This window comes from Lissotriton helveticus, chromosome 8, assembly GCF_964261635.1.
Source record: "Lissotriton helveticus chromosome 8, aLisHel1.1, whole genome shotgun sequence".
Classification (NCBI taxonomy): domain Eukaryota; kingdom Metazoa; phylum Chordata; class Amphibia; order Caudata; family Salamandridae; genus Lissotriton; species Lissotriton helveticus.
This window is the reverse complement of record NC_136069.1, coordinates 976,000,267-976,026,862: the sequence shown is the minus strand read 5'-3', so window position 1 is coordinate 976,026,862 and position 26,596 is coordinate 976,000,267. Positions and strand designations below refer to the sequence as shown.

Sequence of the window (26,596 nt, the reverse complement as noted above, 5' to 3'; positions counted from 1 at the left end):
CCCACCACGCCACCAGTGCTGGAGACCTGGCAGGAAGCAAGAGGTCCTTGTATCATAATAAAAACACCAAAGAATGACTTACCGTGCGTAGCAGGAATCAATGGTGCTTCGGCACTACACACCAAAGAAAGAGAGAGAATGCATGTGTGCGTGAGTGCCTGTGTGTGTGCGCGAGGGCGAGAGAGAAAGCGTGTGCATGTGCGTGCATGCGTGTGAGAGAGCAAGAGCGCGCATCTGTCCGTGCGTGGGTGTCTGTGAAAGAGAGAGAGAGAGAGAGAGTGCATGTGTTTGTGGGTGTGTGTGAGAGAGAGAATGTGCCTTTGTGTGTGTGTGAGAGAGAGAGTACATGTGTTTGTGCGTGTGTGAGTGAGAGTATGTGCATGTGTGCGTGTGTGTGTGTGTGTGAGAGAGCGTACATGTGTGCATGCATGTGTGTGAGAGAGGGGAAGAGAGAAAGAGAGCAGAGAGCCTGCATGTGTGAGTATGCGTGTGTGCGAGTGCGAGAGAGCATGCATGTGTGCCTGTGTGTGTGTGTGTGTGAGAAAGAAATTCCGCGAATTCCGCGCCTGCGCTGAGCGTTCTATTGAGCGGGCCGGGCCGTAACTGAACCGTTCCGTCACAAGCACAGCTCCCCCGAGGGGCGTGACGGAGCGGTTCCGTCACAAGCGCGGGAGCGCCGCGCGCCCCCCCCGCCCCTTAGCACTGCGGCGGAATAGCCGCCTCAGTGAAAGGGTTAAGAGGAGCAACGTGGTGTCCTCTTCCTCTTCTAATGAGTCTCCGGTTCCCCTGAGAGGTCTAGGGTGCAGGGCCGTGATCAGGGTGACGTTCCGCTCATGTCCAGGGAGGAAGTTCAGAGCATGATTGATGCGGCTGTCTCCAAAGCCCTCCAGGCTCGTCCTTTGTCGGTTGGCCCGTCCTGGCCTTGGACGGTTGATTCAGTTGCTGAGTTGTCCCCTTCGGATGGGGAGGGGCCTTCAACCTCCTTTGGCAGAAAGTATGTTTCCAGGAATGAGATGTGGGACATTTTGGCTCATGTGCAGGACAATTTGGGGTTTCCTCCTTTTCAGCTAGGTGAAGACTGTTTGGTCCCTTTTTCCGCAGTATGTGAAACCCTCCCGGCTGGGCAGGCCTTTTCAGGGCCCGGTTCGGGAGATGGTGATGCAGGAAACGGCGTGAGGTGGACAAGATTCAGGTCCCTGATTTCCTCAAGAAACTGTATTTGTTGGAGGGGATGACCTGTTGCCCCACCATGTGCGGATGGACTCGATTCTGGCTACTCTGATCGTTAAAACTGCTGTTCAGCTGGAGGGTTGTACCCCGACCAATGCTACGGATAAGGTGCACTCTGGCCTTAAAAAAGCTTTTGCTAGTGATAACTTTGCTCTGAAGAAGAGCCTTTCTTTTGTTTATTCCACCCAGTCCTTGGTGCAGGATTTTGATAAGTTGGCCATGGCTGTGCAGGATGGTTCAGAGTGTTCTGAGCTCCTGGCCGCCATGGAACAGCAGACAAAGCTATTGGCCAACATTTCTTCTGATATTATTAGGGCTTCGGCTATGTCCACTGGGGTCTTGGTGGCAGACAGGTGTTGCTTGTGGCTGGGACAATGGAAGGCAGATCCTGGGGAGAAAGTGACTTTGCTGAAATTGCCCTTTGAGGGACAGGCGCTTTTTGGAGATCAGTTGCCGGCCATGATTACTAAGGCTTTCAGGGAGCGGAAGCATGCCTTGCCTTATAAAGAGGGTGCTTCGTCATCTGGTAAACCTTGGAATAGGTCCTCCAGGTCTTCCCCGAAGCGCAAGTCCAGTCAGTCTTCCCGTAAGAGGCGCTTCCAGGCGCGTTTTTCTCGCAATCACGCTGCTTCTACTTCTAAAGGTTCTGCAAAGACGGGGCCCTGACAATAACAGTCGGGAGGGTTACCTACCAGTCGGAGGCCGGTTCAGACATTTCCTTCCAGTTTGGAATCTGGAAATTTTGGATCGCTGGGTCCTGTACACTGTGGAACATGATTACGAGATCGATTTTTTTGCAGGTTCTTCTGTATACGGGTGTGTGGCTGACTCCAATCGCCAGTCTGCAAAGGTGGCACTATTGGAAAGAGTCAGGGATTTGCTTGCCAAGAAGGCCATTTGCAGGGTGCTGGTGTCATAAGTCTGCACAGGGGCCTACTCCATTGTGTTTTTGCTGCAGAAGGTCACAGAATGTTTTCGGCCTGTGCTGGATCTGCAGTGGGTCAACTCCTGGGTTCGCGCTGTTCACTTCTGCATGTTGACTATTCAAGAAATCATTCCTCTGGTCAGGCCAGGAGATTCTTTTGCCTCCTTGGATCTCGAGGACGCTTATATTCACGTCCCGGTCACCACCTCTTCTCAGCTTTTCCTCAGATTTGTGATAGGAGACGCCCATTTTCAGTTTTGTGTTCTCCCCTTCGGCCTCAAGTCCTCTCCTTGCGCTCCTCATGGCTCTCCTTCATGCGGAAAGGGTGTTCGTTCATCCCTATTTAGACGATCTTTTGCTTCATGCAGCAGAGCAATCTCCGTTTCTCACTCAAGTCGAGAGGGTCTTGGAGGTTCTTCAGGGTCACAGGTTTTTGGTGAACTGGGGAAAATCTTCTTTGGCCCCCTCTCGGGACATGTTCTTCTTCGGGGCTCATTTTCGGACTCTGGAGGGCCTTGTGACTTTGTCCGACCATTGGCTGGTATCCTTACAGACGCACGTTTTGGACTTGAGGTCCCTGGATGCTCCACCGCCGGTGGAGTGGTTCAGGGTTCAGGGACATTTGGCTTCTGTGGTGTTTCTGGTGCCCTGGGCCTGGCTTCACCTTCTTTGCCAGGCCAACTTGATTCTGGCGGGGTGGTCTCCAGGGGCCCAGAGTCTGTTGTCTCCTCTGCTGATGACGGACCAGACCAGGGAGCGTCACTCCTGGTGGCTTTGCCGGTGTCATCTTATGACCAGGGTCTTGTTGTCATCCCCGGCTCTGCTGGTTGTGACTTCGGATGCCAGCCGTTCCGGTTGGGGTGCTGGGCTGGGGTTGGAACAGGTTCAGGGGTGCTGGTCTCAAGGGAATCTCGGATGTCATCAAACTGAAGGGAGTTGAGGGCAATTTGGCTCGCTCTGCTCCATTTTTAGGACTCTCTTCGGGGTCAGATGGTGGTAGTTCACCCAGACAGTCTGGAGGCAAAGTCCTATGCCAACAGACAGGGGGGATACAGGTCCACGTCCATAAACTTGGTGGCTTACGACATTTTTCAATGGGCTCAAGTCTGGGTTCTGGGACTGTCTGCTCTTTACATTCGGGGGTGGAGAATGTTTGTGCCGATCGTTTGAGCAGGGACATTCCATCGTTCAAGGATTTCTCCCTACTTTCCAGCTTGTTCAGCCAGTTGGTGGTTTGTTGGGGCCTCCCAGTAGTGGACCTGTTTGCGGACTCGGGAAATGCCAAAGTGGCACTGTTTTGTTCCCTGGATCGGTGTGCCAGGGCGTTGGGCATCGAGGGCTTGACTTGCCCATAGCCTCCGGGTCTTCTTTATGCTTTCCCTCCATTTCTGCTGGTCCAGGCCTTTCTGGTACATGTGCGGAAGGAACTGGCACAGATGGTGTTGATTGCACCCCAGTGGCCTTGTGCGAATTGACTACCTCCCCTCGGCCTGTTGAGTTGCCACCTGGAGTGGGTCCTTCCCGTGGTCCGTCTCCATTGGTTTTTCCAGCTCTCCCCCGGCACCTTAAGGAAGTTACACTTGATGGCCGGGCGGTTAAACGGCGGGGCTTAGCGGGGTTGGGGGTCCCTGACCATCTGGCTAGGACATTGCAGGCTACTTGTAGGTCCTCTACGCTTCTCTCTTATGCTAGACAGAGGGCTTTTTAGCGTGGTGTACTGGTAAGGAGGTTGATACTACTGTGACTGACCTCTTTTTGGTTATGCAGTTCCTGCAGGATGGTGCCCATGTGGGTTTATCAGTGGCTTCACTGCGGGTGCAGTGGGTGGCCATTCAGACTTTTAGTGGCTCCTGGCAGAATTTGCAGGATAACGGGTGCCTGATGCCTCGGTTTTTTCCGGGTCTTTTGAACCTTTTTCCCCCAGCCTGTTCGTTCCATTCCATGTTGGAATTTACAGCTCGTCTTGGATCTTCTTTTGTGCCCTTCTTTTGAACCCCTCGAGGGGCTCGAGTTGAAACTCTTGACTTTTAAGGCTTGTTTTCTGGTTGCCATCACTTCGCCTAGAGGGTTGGGTGAGTTGGGGGCTTTGCCCTGCAAGTATCCCTTCTGCAAGGTGTTTTCAGACCAGGTGGTGCTGGTGTCGTCCTTTGTCCCTAAGGTTAATTCGGCTTTTCATCTCAGTCAGGAGGTGATTTTGCCTGAGTTTTGTCTTGATCCTTCCTCGGCTGAGGAGTGTCGTTTGCACTGTTTGGATATGCGGCGGACTTTGTTGTGGTATTTGCATATGATAGAGTCCTTCCAGAAGGGGGATGCTTTGTTGGTGGACTTTAGTCTGGCTAAGACAGGTGAGAAGCCGTCCACGGCTACTTTGAGTCGTTGGATTCGGTCCATGGTCCTTTTAGCTTCAGGGTGAAAGTTGTGGATCCTCCTGTTGGGGTGCAGGGGTATTCTACACGCAGTATGGCGGCTAGGGTGGCTTATTTGCAGGGTACTTCAGTGGTGGAGATCTGTAGGTCTGCGACCTGGTCTTCCCCTTTCACTTTTGTCCAACACTATCGGATTGGTGGTCTAGAAAGTTTGGATACTGTCCTGTGCCACAGGATATTGTCCTCTTTGAAGATGGATGGGATTTTTGTGCTGTGATTTTGGCACTTTATTAAATTTGTGCTCTTTTTAACTCAGTTGTCAGTCTCTGTTTTTGCTTGCTATGTCCTCACTTGTTAAGAAGGAAGGCGAGGGAGGGTCAGGAGGTATGTATCCATTACTTAAGGATAATGGCATTACTCCTAGTCCTACTCCCTCGCCTTCCTTCTAGGACCCTTCCGCCTTCCTGGTACGGTCCAACTGAGTTCTAGGCTCTGTTTAAGTACAGGAGGAGGTGGGGGGCTGTGTTTTTATAGGCTGGGGGTGGGTTCGAAGGGAGGCGGAGGGTCTCACATGTTAAGAAGGAAGCCGAGGGAGTAGATCTAGGAGTAATGCCATTATCCTTAAGTAATGGACGCATTACAGTGTGACTAATTAAAACAGACAAGCATCTCTACCAGGTCCCTCACAGATCAGTGGCGGGGACACAGAGCACAAAAGACCAGCAAAACTCCTTCACAATTCTGTACATCTGACCCTCTTTTGACAAATGGGGTGGATGCTTGCAGAGGTAAAATAATGAGGGAGCAAAAACATAATACGCTCCCCCCCCCAGCAAAAATGACATCAAGTTTGCCTCGATAAAAGCACAGTACTTCATTTAGGCTGTGAGACTCATTTGAAGAGCAGGTCATCAAGGATCTCACCTTTGCACTGTCAATACGTTGAGGAGAGTTCATCTCATTGCTCATACCACAGTCCATGCTTCCAGAACGATCGACGATGAAAATGAATTCACCACAACTCGACTGTTCCCCACTCTCTGGGATATTGGGGTAAAAATTCAGCATCACAGCAACTTCTGCCATCAAGGAACCTTTAAGAAACAGAAAAAAAGACTGAGTCTAATGAAAAAACCTGCCTAAAGCGTACACGCAGAATGGAGGAGATGTAGGCTACCTCCATCTTTAGTCAACGTTCCTTGGACAGAAGACTCACAGTGCAATCAGCAACTAAAGTGGGGTGATGAGACTTACCTCGCTTTGTTTTGGTAAGGAATACTGGGCACCAGGAGTGGCTAGTTATATGATATGCCAATGGAGAGAGGAATGAGTCACGAACAAAAATAAAGCTGAGGGAGTGAGAGGAATTATAAGTGACAAATAAATCAAATGCTCCGCCCAAAAATACAACCTTACCGAAACTGAATAAAAGAAATGCCAGTCTGGAGGGATTAAAACTATTCTGTGCTAATATTTAAAGAAAACTGAGTGGGGATATCGTGGAGATAAAAGTGTATTAAGTATTTTAACTTACATAAATTGAAGTGTAAATAAAGAGCAAAGGACAGATTTGAAAACAAAAAAAGACAGCATTCTCTCTTACCAGTAGGTTAGACAGGAGGAGAGCATGAGCGTACAGAGATGCACTTCGAAAATGGGGGATAAAGTAGTTGGTGAAAGTACAAGGCTTGATAAGAAACACATTAGGGAAAAGGACACCATTTTAAAGTAATCTAATTATCACATAGCCATAAACCCACAAAAAACAACAATTAGTGCTAGCTTTGCCATTCTTTTGAGCCAATGTCTTTGCTCACTCCTCCCGAATTGTGCAGATGAATAAATGGGGCTGTGGAAATGAAAGGCAAAAGAAGAAGAGGTCGAGTCCCAAACCATAAAACAATGAGTAACACAGAATGGTGTTTAATAAGCTAACCTGGTGGGGCGCTTGGTAGGCCCGCCTCCACAGTGACACTGGGCTTGTTCACCTCATTATAATAAATCAGGAGCTCCACATCTCGATCAAACTGGTGTCCTTCAGTCAAAGATACCTGGAGAGGGGAGAAAAGCATGTGACACAGAAAGTGAGATGGTCAATGAGGGAAGAGAAGGATGAAGCGTGGGAGGAACAAACTAAGTATAGAAACAGTCTGAGCAGACTTGGAATAGGACTCGCAGACAAAGGTGTATGGAAAAATAAGGGTGAGAAGAACAACATGAAGGAAATGGGATGTGAAACCGAGATGGAGGAGAGACAGACACATATAGGAGGAAGACAAAAATAGAAAGGAGAGATAGCCCTTAAGTAGGGGCTGATACAAAGTTAAACTGAACTCAAAGTGGAACGTAAAACAGGCATATTAAATATTAAAGGGGTACATAACATTATAAACGAGGGTGTAGAAAGAGAAGCATCACGTAGAAGAATCCCAGAAAAAAGAAAGAATGCAGAGAAAAGTAAAGTGATCTCAAACATGGAGTGAGCTGCAGAAAGTGAGGGCAAAACAGAATAAATTCAGCCTCCACAGAAATTTAACTAATCCAATTAAAAAATGTTCACAGTGCTGATGGAACACTTTAAGTGCATATAATGTGTAACAGTGTAAGGACAGCCACTCCCCTACTATGTTTTATGGATTGAGATTTTATCTTTAACTCACTGGACATACTATGAAAATCAACATAAAAGGCATGTGGGAACACCACATTGCAGATGAGTTATCAATGCTTCCCGCAAAATAGCACGGGCTAACGAAGAGTCTCTAGGGGCAGACATGGATGTGAGAGCTAAACCATATAAAATAGCGCAGGAGGACCTTAGATAGGCTTCTCAAGTGCAGGTCCTTGGGGTGATTGGTCCATCCCCAACGTTCAGGATATTCACATCAGAACATGGACATATAATTAACTGAATGCCAGTAATTTATGCATTAAGTGCATATCCTAGAAATATGGCAGGGAGCAGTCGCGAAGGAATAATGGTAGGCAACCCTGATCCTGATAATTATCCTATGGTGGAGAACACTAAAATACCCACACTCAGTGATAGATCTGGATGATTCCATAAAAAAAATGTAAAACATTGATAATGCCTCAATATGTTGGTGAAGAAAACAGTTTCTAGAGCATAGTAACTGTAGAATGCATCTAGGATGGTACAGGTAGCCCTTCCTTAAAAATGCCACTCGTGCAATCTTGGGTATGTTGGCGTGCCCTCAGAGAATGTGTTCAGGACAAGAGCAATTACGAGTTGTACACCACCCCCGTCGCTTTAAGGATTTGACCATTTTGGGCAACTTGCTCGAGAGCATGTTTCCCAAACAAAGGAAGGGTCTGATTAAACATCTTGGCTGATGGGATACTCCATCACAAAAGTGACGTCCGCTGTATTACAAGTTCCATTATAGCCTATGGAACTTGGAATACGAAGAAAGGAATATACATAATGTTTGTGACGGAGTATCCCATCCGCCAAGATCGGAATCAGGCCCAAAATTTGAAGAAAAGACCAAGCTTGATATCTTGGCATTAACTGCTGAAGACAAAGGGAATATTAACAATCATCTGCAACTGAAACGCAATAGGTATTCCATCAACGAGAGTTTGTAGCTATTGGCAATACAATAGCTTAAACTCTCGCAAATGCGAGGCGTATTGCATTGCAAACATTTGTTGTTTTTTTACTAGCACCCATGCGGCGCTTTCACATTCAAGAAGGCTGCGCCCCTTTCTTTTGACAAGGTAAGTCTAAAGAGTGGGTTGTGTTCGACATTAAAATGTTAAAATGAAACCGCGGCATGGGGGCTTTGTCATCTTGACAAATAGATGTGTTTTTTTGACAAACAGATGGGTTTTTTTTGGGGTAAAAGCACCCATGCCGCGCTTTCACTATAATTACCTTTCTTTAGACGCGATTTGTGTAAAGAAAGGGGCGCGGCCTCTATGAATTTGAAAGCGTCGCATGGAAATTATTAATCAAAATAAATTAATAAGCGCGAACGCTAAATGCGGACCACACTGCTAAAATAAATAAATAAACACAGCCGCTATTGTTAAGGTGGAGCGCCATTAGTACAAATGAAAATAAAAGCGGGCTGCATACTCCGAGGTAGTAGGTGGAATAGGGGAAGAGCATTAAATAAAAAAGTGCTCTCCAACTTATAAAGCAGACCATGCAACAACAGCAGTAAAAGGTCCAGTCGTTATGGGAGGTAACAAATGCAGACAAGGCGGTACCAAGGAGGAACTAACAAGACTAAGAATGACTGGGAAGCCAGCGTTTAGAAGGACAATAACACAAGCCGATTAAATATATGGGTGGAGAGTGGACGGGGCTTGAAAGCCAAACTCCACTACTGGATGCCTCGTAGCAGCGCATGCGCTGCCCACGCTTCACCTAAAAAGGGAGACCAGTGTAAGAATAGCTACTTACAATTCTCAAAGAATTGTGCACAGACAATAGGAACAAGCAATGGCAAAACCAATAGGTCAGGTCTATGGGAGAGCTTTTGGCTTGGTCAATTTATTTTAGCTATGTGACACAGTAGCACATGGCTGAAAGTTAGAAACAAAGTGCTATGATGCCCCAACGCTGACCACGAGGGGTCCTGTTCTGTTTTCTTGGTAAGGGAATATTCTCTGCCTTCACAAAAAAAGTTTAAGTATCTTACGTCCGAGCTGGAGGTCACAATTTTGGCCACACACTGCCAAAAAGGCCATGCAGAGCAGGAAGTGTAGTGCAGTTTGCATCTTTGTAGCATTGTGACACTGGTTAGTGCGACTTTTGGTTGCTTTTTTCTGGCAGGACAAAAGGGGGCAAGCAACGAAGAGAGAAGGGCAAGCAACTAAGAGGGAAGGTGTAGAGGGTGGGAAGATGGGGCAAGCAACAACAGGGGAGGGTCAAATCGGACGACGTAGGAGGAGGGTGGGGCAGGGCAAGCAACAATACGGGTGGGTGGAGGATGGTAGTGGAGCCAGTAAAAAGAGAAAAAAACCTGCGAGCAGTGGAAGGCCACCGGGCATGGGCAGTACTTGGGCCATGCTCCTGGGTAGCGTTAAATATATGAAGAGAAAGTGAAGCCAGCATTTGCTAATCAAAGAGATGGGGGATCGGCCACAATGATCTACTTTTGTTAGAAATAAAGAGTCTGTATGAGCACCTGGGGTGGGGGAGGGGGGAGGGTTTTGGAAGATGTGGAGTTGTTAAATGAAAAAGTTGCCAATGAGGCTCGACGTAGATGTATTCCAGTATTGATATGGCATGACGTACATATTGTACATGCTTCTTGTTCCAACAATAAAAACAAATGTAAACATAAAAGGTAGGACATGTACTTTTACATGCACTGATAGTGAAAAACTCTCACATTCATTTTTCACTACTGCAAGGCCTATCTCTTCCATAGACTTACATTGGGGTTGCCTTTGTACAATTTTATAAATGTACTTCTCAAATAGGAAGAGATCACTGGTTCATGTTTGGTGTTTCTAAAAATCATAATTTATGGTGAAGTCTGATTTTTAATTACAATTCTAAAAATGCCACTTTTAGAGAGTTTTTTGCCAGCAGCCTGTCTCTGGTCACATGACTGGGTGTAGTTGACACTAGGGCTTTGTGTATTCCCCTAGACAGCCCCAAACAATGGGAGGGTAGGTGTGAATGGATGGGCCATCACTAGCTAGATGGTAGGGAGGAGCCGGGGCCAACCTCATTTACACATGAGCAGGCAATGTGCTGTCTCCACACAAAGGGCTTAACCTGCATTGTCAATTGAGCCAGCTTGGCGGCAGGGAATTCCATGCACTTCTAAAACAGTGTCTAGAAGCTTCTACCATGTTTCAGAATCAGGGCCACGTCAGTAGACTTCCGGACCTGTGAATATTCTGCCAGGAAGAAGAACTGCTGTGCTGTTGAATGGACTGTCACTCTGCTGGACATTACTCTGAAAGAGCTGCTGCCTAACTGTGCTGACCCGCTGACCTCTTGCCTGGGGAAGAAGAACTGGACCTGCAATCCATCTTGAACCCTGAGTGACTCAAAGGGTTGGTCTGCTTGCCTCCTGATCTGTGCCTCAGGGACATGACAGGCTACACTTAGGCTCTTGGGCTCGTCTTCAGTGAAGTCCTGAACCCAAGAGGTGTCTCTCAGATCCTGGACACTTGGTGTGGCTCTCGAGCTCTTAAATGTAAGCTTGTGGGCTCTTCGCAACTACAAACAAGCCCGTTCACATTGGAACCACACTACTCACACTAAATATCAGCGCAATCTGCCGCCAGCCCGTCTCTTTACACTGCAGCATCAACCCCGTGCGGTAGAACATTAGCATGAAGCATCACCCCACCGATCCATGACATCTGGCATGCTCTTCGTGCCAAAACAATCGCCTCCCGCAACAATCTCCTTGCGAACCCCTCCAACACAAAAGGGACTCTTGGCACAAAACTTGAGAAGGTAAAACGATAGCCGGACTAATCTCGGACTGTATCCGACCAACGTTCGATCGCGGTGGGCTTGAACTTTTGACTTGGACCCGGTCCAGCTCAACCAGATTGGCGCTTTATGGCTTTAAGGCGCTATATTGCAGTTTATTCTTTAAAAATTCATAACTCCAGTTCTACTGATTGGACTCATGTTGGTTTGGTCTTGTTTTGCTTATCAGATTCTGCTCTATTTTTCTAACCTGGTGTGGTGTTTGCACTGTTTTACTTTTTGAAGTGTTGCACAAATACTTAAGAAATTGCCTGACTGCTCCGTGCCAAGGTACCAGAGCATTGAGCACAGATTCATTTGGGGTTTGCTTCTGCTTTACCCGGACTAGGAATGTGGTTGCTGCTTTCCTGTGGAAAGAATGGAAGACTCTCTACTGGTGCTCTTCTGTGAAGGACCATTCTGTGACCATAACTTCCATACCCTAACTATCCATCTTACTAAGCTATTGGACTATATTTGGGGTAATGCCTTTTGTTCACCCCTTGGCACTCCAGTGGTAAAGAGAGTACACATTTGAGCCCAAAGTTTACACATCTGTATTCGTTATCCACCTCCCAAGTCCTTTATAGATGTTTACGTTCTGTTAAGAATTATAGACATGAATGCTCCATAAGAGCATGAAATTGGCTAGATCGAGTCCTACAGGATAGTCTTACCCAAAGGGTCAATGTTAACAGAAAACTAGTGCACAAGGCTAAGGAGGTTTTATCTAATCCATACCCTTCTGGTTTTCAGTTATAAAATAAAGCAATGAAAATGACTAAGTGTTACTTAATGTGTCATACTGAGTCTGAGTTTCTAATCCCCTCCACTCCTTATGATAAGCCTGGACTAATTTCCCTTGCAACCCCTAGGTAGACAAGTACCTCAACGTAGCAAACTGACTATACAATTGGAGTACACCAGTACAATAGTGCCGGGGGGACCAGTGGTAAACCACAGCCCCCATACACGATATAGCACAGTAATTAGTCACTGTGCCAAGACCCCCAGAAAATGCATTACAAAACCTTATGGATAAAGATGCAGACATGCTTCTTATGGGGCGGAAAAATATGGTGGTTGCAGAGTTCTCGTAATGAATACCTGTCCAACGTGGGAGAATGGCTGGAAATGTGATTGCTCTAACCCCCAGACAGAATATTCTGGCGTTTCATCCTAAACCTGAGAAAGGGACCATTAATTTCAATCTGGAAGCACTGGCAGTGCTCTTAGCAAAAAGAAGACCTGCATTTCAGTGTCTAAACAGGGAGGCAGGGAGCCTGAGCCCAACCTATGGTGTAAGCACATGAGTGAACGGACTGTTGTGGAAAAAATACGTATGAAAAGTCTGGACTGATACAAAGAACTTGGACTTACGGAGAACGATGTGTGGGATCCCTCCAACTGGAAGGAAGCTTGTACTTCAAGTAAATAGCAAGCCAAGAACTGATAGACAGTAAGTGCCCTGTTAGACCTGACATCATTGGCGTGAGTCTCCCTTCCATTTTTGACAGATTGCCTCCTCTGTTTTGATATGCTTTTGCTGGATTTATGCATTGGGCACTGTGCCACTGCTAATCAGTGCCACAGTGCAAGTGCTCCCTATGTTAAATTGATATACTCAAGTGGATTCCATGATTGGGTTATTTGATGTATCTGTCAGCCCCTAGTATAGTGCACCATGTGTGCCCAGGGCTTGTAAATCAAATGCTGCTGGTGGGCTTGCAGCACTGATTGTGCCACCCACAGAAGCAGCTTGTAAAGTGTGTCTCAGGCCTGCCATTGCAAGGCCTGTGTGCAGTCTAGCACTGCCATGTCAACTTGGCCAAGTGCACCCACTTGCCAGTCCCTAAACCTTCCCTTTGCTTCATATTAGACCCCCCTATAGTAGGCCCAAGGGCAGGGTGCATTGTAAGTATAAGGTAGGACGGACATGCTCTGATGTGTGTAGCATGTTCTAATAGTGAATTACAGCCAATTTCGTTTTTCACTATTGAAGGCTATCTGTTCTCATAGGCCAGAATGGGCAGTGAAGATTATTACATTCTTATAATCCTAACTGACTCAGGGAACATGGTAGAAATTCGAATTTAGTATGCCTGAACTCGGAATAATAAAATACATCTTTTAGTAAAGTTTATTTTAATATTCTGTGTTTGCAAATACCACTTTTTAGAAAGCAGGTATTTGCTTGCCTAACCATTTGAGCCTGCCTCTGCTGGTTTGTGTATTCCTTGTCTGGGTTTGTGTGTGACAGGGCTAGGGAAATTCCAGGAGACATTCTGGGACAGCCCAGTTGTGAATAGAGAGATTTACAACCAGATTGGAGGGAGGGGGTGGGGTGGGGGGAGGGGGGAAAGGGAGTGCACCTGGGACCTGAATAGGGCTGAGCCTTCCCTCTACAATGCTGGTTCCACCCCCTGTGGCTTGGCTGATGTCTCTGCCCTGCACAGTGAAAGGAGAAGAGGAATCCTGTCAACAGAGTGCTCCAGAGCTGGATCTATCCCCCCCAGTGCTGGCTCCACCTCCTGTGGGGCATCTGATGTCTCTGCCCTGCACAGTGAAAGGAAGAGAAGAGTCATGTCAACAAAGTGCTCAGGAACTGGTTTGAACTAGGCAGAGAGGGCCTTCAGAGACCAAAGGATTTTGGGGTATAAATATTGGGACCCAGTCCCACAGACTTTAGATCACTTCTGGAACAAGAAACCTTTCTGCCAACCAGAAGAACCAAGGAAGCTCCAGGAGTTTGGACTGCCCCTCTGCCAGTGTGCTGTTTGCTGGGTTGGCCTGCAGTGGTTGCTTCATTGCCAAGGGAAAGGAGAAGGAACGTTGTAAGGACTTTCATCTACAGAATATTCTCCAAGGGCTTGAACTGTGCTTGCCTCCTGCTGAAGTCTCAGGGACAAAAGACTTCACCTCCAGCTCCCTCCTGAATTTCCTTGCTGGGAATTCTGACTCAAGTCACTTGCGTGCCGCTGGAAGCTGGAAGCGCGACGCATCGAGAGGAAGCGCGTCACCGCCACAGCTGAAATCCTCGCAACGCCAGAGAAGCGAGCCTTCGTCGCATCTCCCTGGAAGCTTGTGTTCATCGAAGCTGTCTGCTGTCGCATCACCGGAGAAGCGTGACGCCATCGTGAGAGTCACCATCGCATCACCGGAGAAGCGTGTCGCAGGGCCTGACGCAGCTCCAAAGTACAGAGTCGTCGCAAGGCCGACAGGGCATCATCGCGTCGTCATCGCATCGCCGCATCAAGGGCGCCATCTTCTCACATCGTAACTGGATCATCGCATCGAGGCGCCATCTTGCGCATGGCAACGGTCCCACAAGCCGAGAATCTACACATCACCTCCGCCGTTAAGGCTCACGACGAGTCCCCTACTCTGCGCAAGCATTGAGGCAGGACGCAACCGTTCCCCCGGATCACGGAACCAACACATCTCCCCTTTTGCAAGCCTTTTGTTCACTTTGCGTTACGCATCCAGGTACTTTGTTGAGAATTGTGACGCATTTAACAGCAACTTGATCTAAGAGACTTTAATCATCTTTTAAGTAATCTTAAGCATAGTATTGTGGATTTTTGTCGTTTGTGGTCTTGTGTTCAAGTCTATATAAAGAATACTTATTTTTATAAAACCTGTGTTGTGTCCATCTGTAGTGTTTTCACTGTATTACAGTGTATATTCACAAATGCTTAACACAGTGCCTCTGAGATAAGCCTGTCTGCTCGTGCCAAGCTACCAAGTGGGTGAGCAGGGGTTATTAAGGAGTGTAATCCCCTTATCCTGACTTAGAAGTAAGGGTCCCTATTTGAACAAAGGGGATAACCATTGCCAACTAGAGACCCCCAGATCTAAAAGGCCCGATTCACAAAGGCAATCTGAGACAAAAGTCTACCTTTACGACTTTTGTTTTTCACAGTGGTCATTTATGAGTCGTATCTTTATGTTCACAGTGGGGCCGGAATCTCCATCTCAGGCAGTACTATCAGGCTCAGGTCATACTTTCCGCACCCGGGCCGGAATCTGCGCTCGGGCTGGATGAAGTATAATCAATGGGCTGGAACACAATTTTTACAAAAAGGAACATTAGGAACGTGAGATAAATGCCATAATGCAAAGGAGCAAACTTCTCTGGGATGTGAGGCAATGTCTAGCCACACCCTTCTCCCTGCCCAAACTGATTTTCATGACCTCCTCTATCATTTATCTCATGTTCCCAATGTTCTTTTTTGTAAACATTGCTATCCGGTCCATTGATTACACTTCATACGGGCCGAGGGGGAAGTGTACGGCCCGAGCAGGAGAGTACAACCCAACTGCGTACGTAAAGATAGAACTCATAAATGACCTTGTGAATACCAAAAGTCGTAAAGTTAGACTTTTGTCTTAGATTGCCTTTATGATTCGTGCCCTAAATGGTTTGTTCTGTATTGCTGGAGATAGCTCCTACACCTTGTAGATGAAATGTTAATCGTAGATAATGTATCATCACTCATGCATTTTAACTGTTTTCATTTAAGCTTTCTGTTTTAGGAAATAATAAAATGTTTAAAAAATACCAAACAAATAAGAAAAATCCTATAAATGTGATAGGCATGGTTAGAGTTTGGATTAGTGGGCACAGAGAATTAACCAGCAAGGTGAATAGCTCATTCTAGCCATGAATGTCAGACAAGCCTCTGTGTCTGGAGAAATTCCAAATAACCCTCTGGTCCATGGACCATTTTCCCACAGATGCACAGCCTTTTATGAAAATGGAGGACAATCTGATTGCTTCATTTTGGGTATCCCCACAAGTACTCCAGATACATGGATCAAATATGCAATGTTACCTTTGTCCCCTAGCAGGGTGTTGTGAACTGTGACGTCCTTACTCAACTTTCAGACTTTGAGGTATTTACAGATAACCAAGAAAAACAATATTGACTGGAACTAAGACCATCTGTTGATTAGGGTCAAAGTGCACCAGCACCATCCATGTAATGGAGCAATATCATAGTGGACTATCAGTCCCATTCATGCTATTACCAGAACATTAGTGTAAATTAGAAAAATGATCCAGCACCTCAGCTTGCATTCAATGAATAATTACCATAATGGTTCATGAAGAGTAGAACATGGTACAGTTTCCTTACCTGGGCAGCAGTCTTGTCTTCAGCTAAGTACTGCAGGGGGCTCAAGCCACAGTTGGATTCGATGCGAGAGACACCATAGGAGGACTGGACTGTGGTATTCATTTCAAGAGTGTAAAGCAGTTTTCCTACAGGTGCACGAGGAAGACCTGTGGTTACGCTTTCAGTCCCTGCTTCTACAGAGGAAGAAACAGAGTGAAAGGTCCAGTTAGATGGAGGGCGGGGGTACAAGTAATGGAGCATACAGGACATTAATAATGAATGAACAGGACCATCCCATCCCTGAAAAAGACTGTAAGAAACAGGCTAACCTAACTGCTATACGAATGCAGCAAATAATTTCAAGCAGACTGCTGAAAGTGCTAGCTGCAACATCCATTTCCAACACATACTACTGCATGAACAAAGGAGCCCTAAAATCTGGGCATATCTTTTTCACAAATCACCCAGCCCCATGGAGAGGGTCACTGAATGCACCCCTTCAAATATCAATGGCAGCTAAAATACCTCAAGGTCTCAAATAACCATCTTGCAATTCCCATTTTTCAATCTATAGAACTGGTAATATTCTTGTTTAAGCCTCTGATCCGAATCTTGATATGTTTGAACAGTTCTTCTACATGTTAAAAGCCTACCCCACGTCTGAAGACTCAACCACTCGCGGTGATTCACCGACTATCACACAATTCTTCCAAAACCATGTTTTGCTGCACCAAAGCCACACATCAACAACCATCACCCAACCCTATCACACCAATCCCAGTCAACAGAAATACAACCAAGACAGGTGAGAAAAGTGACCTCCTGCATGACACAAGAAGCCTCAAAACCTCAGCCCCAGGAAGCCACAGTCAGTTTCAGTTGGAAGACAGACTGACAAAGACCCTAAACCGAGAACCCTTACAAGACTTAAAGACACTCATCAACATGAACTACTTCTTGCCACTGAGGTAGACTACCAACTCAACCACATACACTCCCATTTCGAGCTAAAGCAGGGAAGAGGTACACCAGCCCCCGTCCACCACAGAAGCCAGTTACCCCAGAAACTCAGATCTACCAGAAGGTTAAAGAAGGAACAGACACCCACTCTGCACCTTGCCACAGCAAAGTCATCCACACTCTCTCCCAGCAGATGGACTCTCTCCTCCTAGAACACACCTGACTCATGCACATGGAGGTCCAATGACCACTCACACAATTTTCGCTGCATAGCCCACCAGACATTAACTAGACTGACACTCATGCGACAGAGAAGACCAACAGCTTGCGCCTCAAAGTCTAAAGTTGTCTTTCTACTCAACATTTTTCTGCGTTTCTTTCTAATCTCAATTGTTCACTAAAATCACAAGGCTTCTCGAACATTTTTCGTGTTGATACCAGTGATTTAATAAAATTTGAAAAACCCCTTCTGCAGTATAGGGCAAGGCATCATATGAATTTTTGTGTTAAAACGAGACTCAGTGGAGCATTTTGGACTCCATATACACATTGCAATTTTATTATAGCGTGAACAATGCCAAATGGCATTGGCGTGCTTTACATGAGCACCAGATTATGTTACTTAAAGTTATATTCATTTGGTTTTAACGAGGAGATTAAGTGAACTCGAACCTGGTTGCCCTGATCCAAAGTCTCTAGCTCTTGCTGTTAGGCCAAATCCATACATTTCAAATCCATATATTTCAATTTATGTTCAAAGTTCTACACAAGTGGAATAATTGTGTGTGATTGCATATAGCGAGCACATTATTTTCTGAAATGGCTTTGCGAAGTCAAAAAAAGAACAGAAAAAACTCCTGGTAGGTTCACCCAGAGCCCTGCTTTGGAATCCTTGCAAGGGTTTATTTTAAAACTTGACTTAGAAACATAGATGAGCACCTTTGCACTCAGTGCTAGAACAATTTTCAGAGCCCGTATCAGCACACAGCACCTCTTGCTATCTGCCAGCGGGGAGCAAGAGCACTCTCGAACCCGCCATCACACTCACGTCGACCGCGGGGCCAGGAACTGCCAGCTTTCCTCCCCCACCTGGGAGCAGGAACTACAGCTCCCAGGTAGCCTTGGGGTACACATGCCGTCATCAATCCAGAATCAGGCCAGGAGGCGCTCTTAAGCCGACCAGGGCTCCCGCGGAGCGGGATGTGCGCAGGCGTGCCAGGGCCACACCCTGGCCAAGGGCGGTCCCGTCCTTGCCAGGAAGAGGCAGGGTCACCCCTTTTATATTTGCTTTCAGGATTGTGCTGGCTATTGAAGACTGCTTTGCAAAGTACTGTGCGTCTTGCTTTATTTTTTCCCCACCTGTTGCCAATATGTAACCATTAAGTGGGACTACTCCATTGACTTTCTTGGTTCTCTTTTCTTCTGGCCGCCGGGGATTATTTACTTATTTTGACTGTTTAGACTGTTCGTATTTGTTTTCAGAGGGTATCGGCTTATTTTCTGTTAGTATACTGATTATCCTTGGCATTGGTGGTCTCCTGAGCATGCATCATGGGGAAGAGGAAAACTATGGAAGGCACAGTAAGAGGTGGGGGAAATCGAGTAGTAAAAGGGAAAAGGGGTAGGACGATAGTTAAGCATTCGGGCAGTAACTGTGTTCTCGACCGGATAGACACCTTGATCAACGAGTGTGAGGACATTCTAGTGGACAACCAGACTGTGCCCGCAATTCCAGGGGACCCAGCCGGTAGATGTCCTTTAAGCCAAAGTCCAAGCCCAAACTGCCCCCTGGCATTCCAATAAAGTTCCAAAGACAACCCCCCAAGAGGGCACCCACAGAACCAAAAAAGTTAGCATTGACCACTCAGGATACACCCCAACCCTCTACTATCTCCAAAGTTAGCACTGGCATTAGCACTCCTCAGCTCGAACCGGTAATTCATTGCACAAATAGGTTCTTACCTCTTCAGGACCTTAACGATGAACACAATGACATTGTGTCCTTACCGCAATTTCCTGCCACTCCTATGACCAGCACAGAAAACAAAATAGAGCCTCTGGACACTTACCTCAACATCAACGCACTTATAGCAGAGATAGTGTTATGAAAACTATGCTAGAAGGCCACCCTAGTCAAAACATTATTGAAGACAGATCCATTTTGCACACAGTAAGATACCTCTGTAGTTAGTTTTCACATTCTATACACAGTGATTTGGTGCCAAAAGAGCCAGCCTTTCCTAGTAAAGGCTGTATTCCTTACGGCCCCACTCCACATCAACTGGCCACTCTCTCCACTCCCATCTGCAGACAAGCTTCAATTGATTCTTTAGCTGGGAGAGTAAACAGTTCCGGCATCACCATCCAAGACAAGCTTAAGAGGATAGCAGCCCCACAAAACCCCTAAACAAGGGCTGCACAGCCACGGCATGCCCAACCCCTTACCCACGGAAACCGGGATCAGTTGCTTCCTCTAGCTACTCCAGCCATCAAAAACTCGTAGCAAACCGAAAAATCTATATGACCAATGTCCCAAAAATCAATACCAAGAATTCCTACGAGAGCGAGGACTCCTTGATCAACAAAGTGACCCTTTGGATCCTTCATGTCAGGGGTTTCTGATCAGTGATCAGAGACGATATTCTTAGAGCACGGAGGTGTACCTCTCCAACCCATCAGCTGGATAACATTGAGATTACTTTAAAGGAAACTGAGATGGCGGAAAACCTCCTTGCTCTAGGATTTCGCACTTGCCCCCTGGTGGGTCTTCCATTCAACTAAGGCACACTTCAACATACGAGCAAGGCAGGAAACCTGTTTTACAGCCACTACTACATCTGGCAGGCACCTCCTTGCTCAAGGTTAACGACTGACTATAGGATCCAGCTCCTCACCACTTTGACTTACCTATCATAACACCCAGCCCCAACCACTTAGCTAGACCCCTTGCCACCCGACTCCTCTTAACATATTAAACCGTATCAAGGGTTCCCAGCGCCAGGCTAGCTTAAGCAGACCCTCCATCCCTGTAGAAAAAGAGATAGCCTCTGGCACCCTCACATATTCAGCCTTGCAAACATCAACTTATTCACTAACCAATACCCACATAAAGTGTCGCCTCTGGTCCCATACTCCATCAACAGCTGAAGATTGTGTCATGGAATAAGGCGGGTTTAAATAGTAAAATCCCACTCCCTCATTAGAACCAACTAGTGGAGGGCTTTGATGTTTGCATTTTTCAGGAGACGCAGAGTCCGGTCCCATTATATAAAGCTGGTTACACTTGTTTTCACTCACCCGCAACCTCCATAGGGAGAGGGCGCCCGTCCGGGGACTTGATTGTCTGGATAAACATTGCCCTTGACTGCTGAATCACTCTCCAAACAACCCCAAGCCCAGATATCCTGCGGTTAAGCATCAGGGGGCCAAGGGGTGGACCCATAATCGAACTTTCAAATGTCACGCAAGAGGGTCAAAAGAAGGCAGGCCCTCACCCACCATCCCAGCATTGGATGAATGCCTAGTTAATTGTTCACCCCATGCAAGAGTGGTAGTCGCAGGAGACAAACTGCACCTTTGAACCCTTGGCCATGGACTAACGGAAATGGAAGAACAAGGCAATAGACAGGTAGTCCCTCAGCTCGACCTCCCCCTAGTAAAAAGATGGACACAACAGGTACTCCAACTTAATGCTATTACTATGGAGTATGGGCTGAGGGCAGTTAATGGCAAGTCGCCATCAGATAAGCAAGGAGCTAACACCTACAAAAGAATTTACAACAAGGGGTGGTGATGGACAGAGTCTCTGAATTAAGCAGAGTACTCTCACCCAGTCAAGAGATCAGGGCTAGATCCAACACCGTTTTTTAGCTCATTGCACCATCCCAGTTTCAGAACCTGACTGTATGCAAATTAGTCTGTCCCTGGCCCAGTGCATCATGGGAACAGGGCAGACCAGACTACAAAAGCCAATTCTTACACTGGGAAGGAAACAAGCTTCCGGGGACCGGTTTCTGGCATTTCAGCCGTCTTCGGCCCGGCTTGCTTGAATCCTGATGGTGCAATGAGCAAGGGACTCACATCTGAGTATACCCTTCCACGCTTAGGGTGGACAAAATAATTTACAACAAGGGGTGGTGATGGACAGAGTCCCTTGCTCACTGCTCCATCAGGATTCAAGCAAGCCGGGCCGAAGACGCCTGAAATGGCAGAAACCGGTCCCCGGAAGCTTGTCTCCTTTCTGGTGAAGAATTGGCTTGGTAGTTTGGTCTGCCCTGTTCCCATGATGCACTGGGCCAGGGACAGACTAATTTGCATATAGCCAGGTTCTGAGCTGGGATGGGGCAGTGAGCTAAATAACGGTGATGGATCAAGCCCTGATCTTTGGACTGGGTAAGAGTGGTCTGCTTAATTCAGACACTCTGTTCATCACCACCCCCTTTTCTGAATCAACACCTACAAAAGAGCCAGCTGCTGATCCCGCATTGATTACATCCTCCTTGATGTGAAACTGTGTGGGAATCTGGTCGACATGATAGCGGGCTCGACCACAGAGAGTGGCCACAATCCCTTATGCCTAACTTTGAATCCCTTATGGGAAGCACCTTACACCAGTTGAACAACCTACCCCTGATAGCCACTAGGGATGTAGTTCCATCAAACTGCAAAAGTTCCTGAAATGGAAAAAGGTAGCTTTGAATGACGCAAAGATTGCTGGTATTAAACATGAGCTAATCGCAGGCACATTTGAGCTCCAAGTCGCGGCCCACAGTGCAACAAGATTAGTGGACATTTCCAGGGCCCGTAAGCATACTGTCACCCAAATCAACATATACTTTCAAGCTCCAAACTTGAGCAAAAAAAACCAGTAATACTATCAAGGACCCATATTCATAGTACACCAAAGACTGCAGGCAAAAAAGATCAATCCTGGCTGCAGCCATTAAAGAGAAAACCCAGCTGCTCATAAAAACCGCTAGAAATTCCCATAAAGCAGCCCAGCGGGAGGCAAAGATAGAATGGGATGAATCCCGCTGGCAGCAACTTAAGGAAGCATGCTCATCTAAAGACACCAATCTGTTTTGGAAATTGGCCACCTGGGGAAGTAAGTCAGGCACATGTTCACCTCCAAATCACATCACTGGTCAGGCTTGGCATGACCACTTTAAAGGGCTTTATTCAACGCCAGAGGAGATTGCAGCAGAGGAATTGGATGGTCAAACGGGCCCCCGGTGGAAGAGGAGCGTTTTGACATACTGGAGATAGAGGCTGCAATAGGCAAAATTGTTCCTTCTAAAGCAGCGGGTCCTGATGGCTTGCCAGGAGATCTTTTCTTGGCTGATCCCCCCATTGGGCATGCTACATCCTATTACTAGCAAATGCAATAGCCAGCGAAGCACCGGTTCCTGAGACATGGAGGGCCGCCGAATTTGTCCCCATTTACACAACAAGCATTTGCAATGCAATAGGTCTCGCATTAGGAAAGTTTGAGCTATTGGTCTTGTAAATGAATTTTTTATTTTATTTATGTGTTGTTTTTGAAAATAGCTAAATTAATAGCTTTGTCATTTACAATGCCAATAGTTATAACTTTCGCAAATGTGACACCTATAACATTTGTAATGCAACATGTTTTGTATTTGCGTGACTTAAATAAATAAAATATCTTTATTCGATTGTTTACATAGAACAATCATAAAAGTACATTTCATAGACATTTAAACACACAATAAAAATTATAAGAAGAGTGTTACCACATGAACACGAACACAAGCGGGATTACAAAGTTATAGTTAAAAGAGATAAAAATACAATTTGAGTTAAAAAGATATTCCTATCAGTAGCAAAATTAGTTAACCTTCCATGCTTTTTCTATGTTTAAGTGCTAGTTTTAAAAAGCTACATACAAACATGGTACATTCACTGTTTAACATTTGGAGGTAATAAAGTGCTGGTCTGATTTGTGCAAAATACAGCTGTTTAAGTAGAGGTTTTACAAACAGATTACGGGGAACTGTGTAATACGGGCAGAGAAATAAAAAGTGTGCCAGATCTTGTGGAGACTTATTGTCGCAGCCGCAAGCTGGCAACACTTGTCCTCTATGTGCCCCACTTGGTACAGCTAACAATAGATGAATCATATCGAATCGAAATCTTGTCAACAAGAAGCGATCATATCCCGACAAAGGCCAAGCTAGGTAGGGTTCCATATGTGAACACGTTTTTGTGAGAGCATGCAATCTCACACTGTTTTTCTTATACTCGCTCTCCTCCCTCGCCAAATGCCTGGATGACATAAAGGTGTTCTTCACATATATTACATCAGTTTTAGTTATTTTCTCAGGGGCTAGAAAAAGGTCCAGCTGACCTAGTTCAAGGAGACATCTTCTAACGTATTTTATCCACGGGATCTTAAACCTCCCTTCCCACTCTAGTGCCTCTTGCAAGATGTTTCTAGTGAGGGGGATATCTATGTTTAACCAGCTATTCAGCCAGCACAGCAAGGGATTTACAGCTAACCTATCACTTAGGTAGGGCATACCAAGTTCCTCGTGAACAGAGAAGTTTGCCGTACCCCTAGGTAGCCTTAAAACTTGCTTTAAAAAGTTATTTTCAGTGACCTCAAGGGCATCTAAGGATTCAGACCCCCATATTTCACTCCCATAGCACGCGACTGCGGTGCTTTTGGCTTGGTATAGCTTCAAAACAGCAGCCACCGGGCTATTACCCATTTTCTTTGCAAAGTCCATTATTGCTGCGTTTGCACGCGCTACCTCACCCTTTTTCTTTTGTATTGCTGGTGCCCATGTTAATTTATGGTCGAAAAGGACACCAAGATACGAAAAAGTCTTAGTTGTCGGTATTTTTTCGCCATTTACAGAGTGGGGGTTTATTTTTTTGGACCTAAACCTGTCATCATTGTAAAGGATTTCGAATTATTGATGCTCAGGCCTCGGGAATTCATAAATGCAAAAAATGAGTCTAACAAGGTTTGAAGACCGATCGCCGTTCTGGAGATTAGGACGGCGTCGTCCGCGTATAGCAGGACGGGCACGCCCTGCCTTCCTATATATGGATAGTCTGTACCAGTTTTTAATAAATGCTCCTCCAGTTCATTGATGTAAAGATTAAAAAGAAACGGGGCTAAGATGCACCCCTGCCTAACACCCAGATTTATCCTAAAATCCCTGATTACTTTCATATCTTGGGTATAACGAACGTTTGCTCTTGTGTCCGAGTGGAGATCAGCTAGAAAATAAATGAGGTTTTGTTCCACTCCCATTTTTTGCAGGACCTCCCAAAGCCTGCCTCTGTCAACGCAATCAAAAGCGGACGATAAATCCACAAAGGCCATATAAATGGTCCCTTTTCTTGCCATGGTATATTTGCCGTTTATTAAATACAGGTTCAGACATTGAGTTATCGTAGAATGACCTGGTCTGAACCCGTATTGTATTGGCGACAATATGTTGTTTTCGTTGGCCCATGCTATCAGCCTATTTAAAATTATACCCCCCACCACTTTGGCAACTGAATTAATCAGCGATATAGGTCTGTAACATGTTGCACTACTACGGTCGCCCTTCTTGAATACAGGCACTATGGTCGAAGACCACCAGGACTTTGGGCAGCCAATTGAGATTCCGGCATTTATTACTGCAGTAAGAACTGGGGCCCATAAATGAATATTTGATTGAAATAAATCGGGAGGAATGCCATCAGGACCAGGTGCTTTGTTGCTGGTTAAACCCTGAATCCCCTTTTCTACCTGCCCCGCTGTAAAGCACAACAATTCTTCATCAGAAGTTTTAAAAACAAAATCCGCTTGTGGCTCGTCACTTTTAAAAATTGTACTATAATGTGATATCCACTCTTCCTCGGGTATGTTAGTCCCAAGCGTAGGATTGCTGGGGTCATCAAACAGAGGCTTGTTTATGATGTTCCAAAACTTAGAACTGTTACCCAGGATTGCAGGGTCACACAAAGATTCCCAAATGCCTGCTTTCACTTCTTTTTTCCGAGCTGCCAAGGCTGTCTTATATTTGGTTCTCAATGTCTTTATAAGAACAGGATCTCTTGGGATAGCCTTAAGTGCTTTTTTTAGGTTTCGTCCGGCCTTAGAGCATGCTTGGTCAAACCATCTTGGTTGGTGTTCATAATGACCCTTCGCTGGTATGGTTAGCAATTGTCCAACTCTATCAACCACAACGGAAAAGGCGATTAAGGTCGCTTCAGGCAAGGTGGTAGGAGAGACACAAAGGCCTAATTCTTTGCCACAGCTGGTATTAATTGAGCTGTACAAAGTATTACTATTAACCTTTGACCATTTCAAACGTCGATTTCCGTTTATTGGTTTTAGAGAGCCACAATCATTCCGTGGCTTCCGGTGTTCAAAAATGCCTCCTCCAATTTGAATAGAAAGAGGATTATGGTCACTGAAGATACTTGTTTGAATTTCAAAATCGGTGACTAAATCGACAATATCTCTAGAAAGAAGAATGTGATCTATATAAGAACCGTTTCCAAAGCCTTTGTACGTGGGGACATCAAAGATGTGAGAATCCTCCGACATGGACATTGCAACAGTTAAGTTCCTGTCATCAGTTAAGTTGTTGACGTGGGTGCCACGCGTCGAATGGTCAAAATGGAAACCAGACCTCTTGTTACATCCTAGGAGGCCAATAGGTGTCATTACAGGATTGCCACATGGATGCGCATTGAAGTCTCCAGCAATGAGGGTGCTTCGAGGCAGACTTGCTGCTTTAGCTTTTAAGAAGTTGTGTAGATAGAGGATGTTACACTCCCTGTTTGGAAGTACAGCATTATAGAAATTAATGAGGGTGAGTGCCCTTTTACCACTCCTAAGAACCAGGGCTTGGATATGTCTGTTATCAGATGCTCTATTTGAAATCTGGCAGATAAGTGCGAGGCTGATGTAAATTGCCAAGCCCCCCTTAGATCTTCCGCTGTTCGACAGGGCTGCCGGTTGGAAAAAACTTTGGAAGCCCTCAATATGTACATTTACATCTTCCAGCCATGTTTCTTGGAAACACAGAACGGTATAGTTTTTTATATATGCCACCCATATTGGGTCATTTACCTTGGCAGCCAGACCGGCTACATTCCAGGATAAGAGTTTTATGATGCATGGTAATGTATGGCCTAGACCTACTACCTGGGCCTTGTTTATGGATGGAGATATCACTTGATCCCCTCGATCAGTCATTGTGTCTGCTTGCGTTTCATTGGTGGTAAGTAAAGGGTTTGCGTCACTAGGGACTGTGCAATAGACTTGAGTGGAAGAATGTGAGAGACTGCGCCCATTTGGAATCAGCATGCTCTCTGATTGGTGTACTGGTGGAACTGCCTTAGATGTTTCGCCTGACTCTTGAATAGAGATATATGTACACTCTAAAGTAGTGCTCACTATTTTGTGGGAAAATGTTTCCCTATTTGGGGACTCAGGAGGGGTAGAATGAGGGGACGAAAGTACGATTTGTCAATCAATCTCATCCAGATAGTCTGGAGC

At 46.0% G+C, this 26,596-nt stretch overlaps 1 protein-coding gene across 1 annotated transcript in view; it reads right to left on the bottom strand.

Moving 5' to 3' along the window:
- The window catches only part of LOC144773041 (von Willebrand factor A domain-containing protein 5A-like), a 584,045-nt gene that overhangs the window by 358,745 nt on the left and 198,704 nt on the right, over window positions 1–26,596 (bottom strand). Inside the window, exons 5-7 of the mRNA XM_078657811.1 lie at window positions 16,129–16,301; window positions 6,458–6,572; window positions 5,446–5,615 (exon numbers count right to left, since the gene is read on the bottom strand). Of these exons, the coding sequence (XP_078513937.1) occupies window positions 5,446–5,615; window positions 6,458–6,572; window positions 16,129–16,301 (458 nt within the window). The remainder of the gene's footprint in view (window positions 1–5,445; window positions 5,616–6,457; window positions 6,573–16,128; window positions 16,302–26,596) is intronic.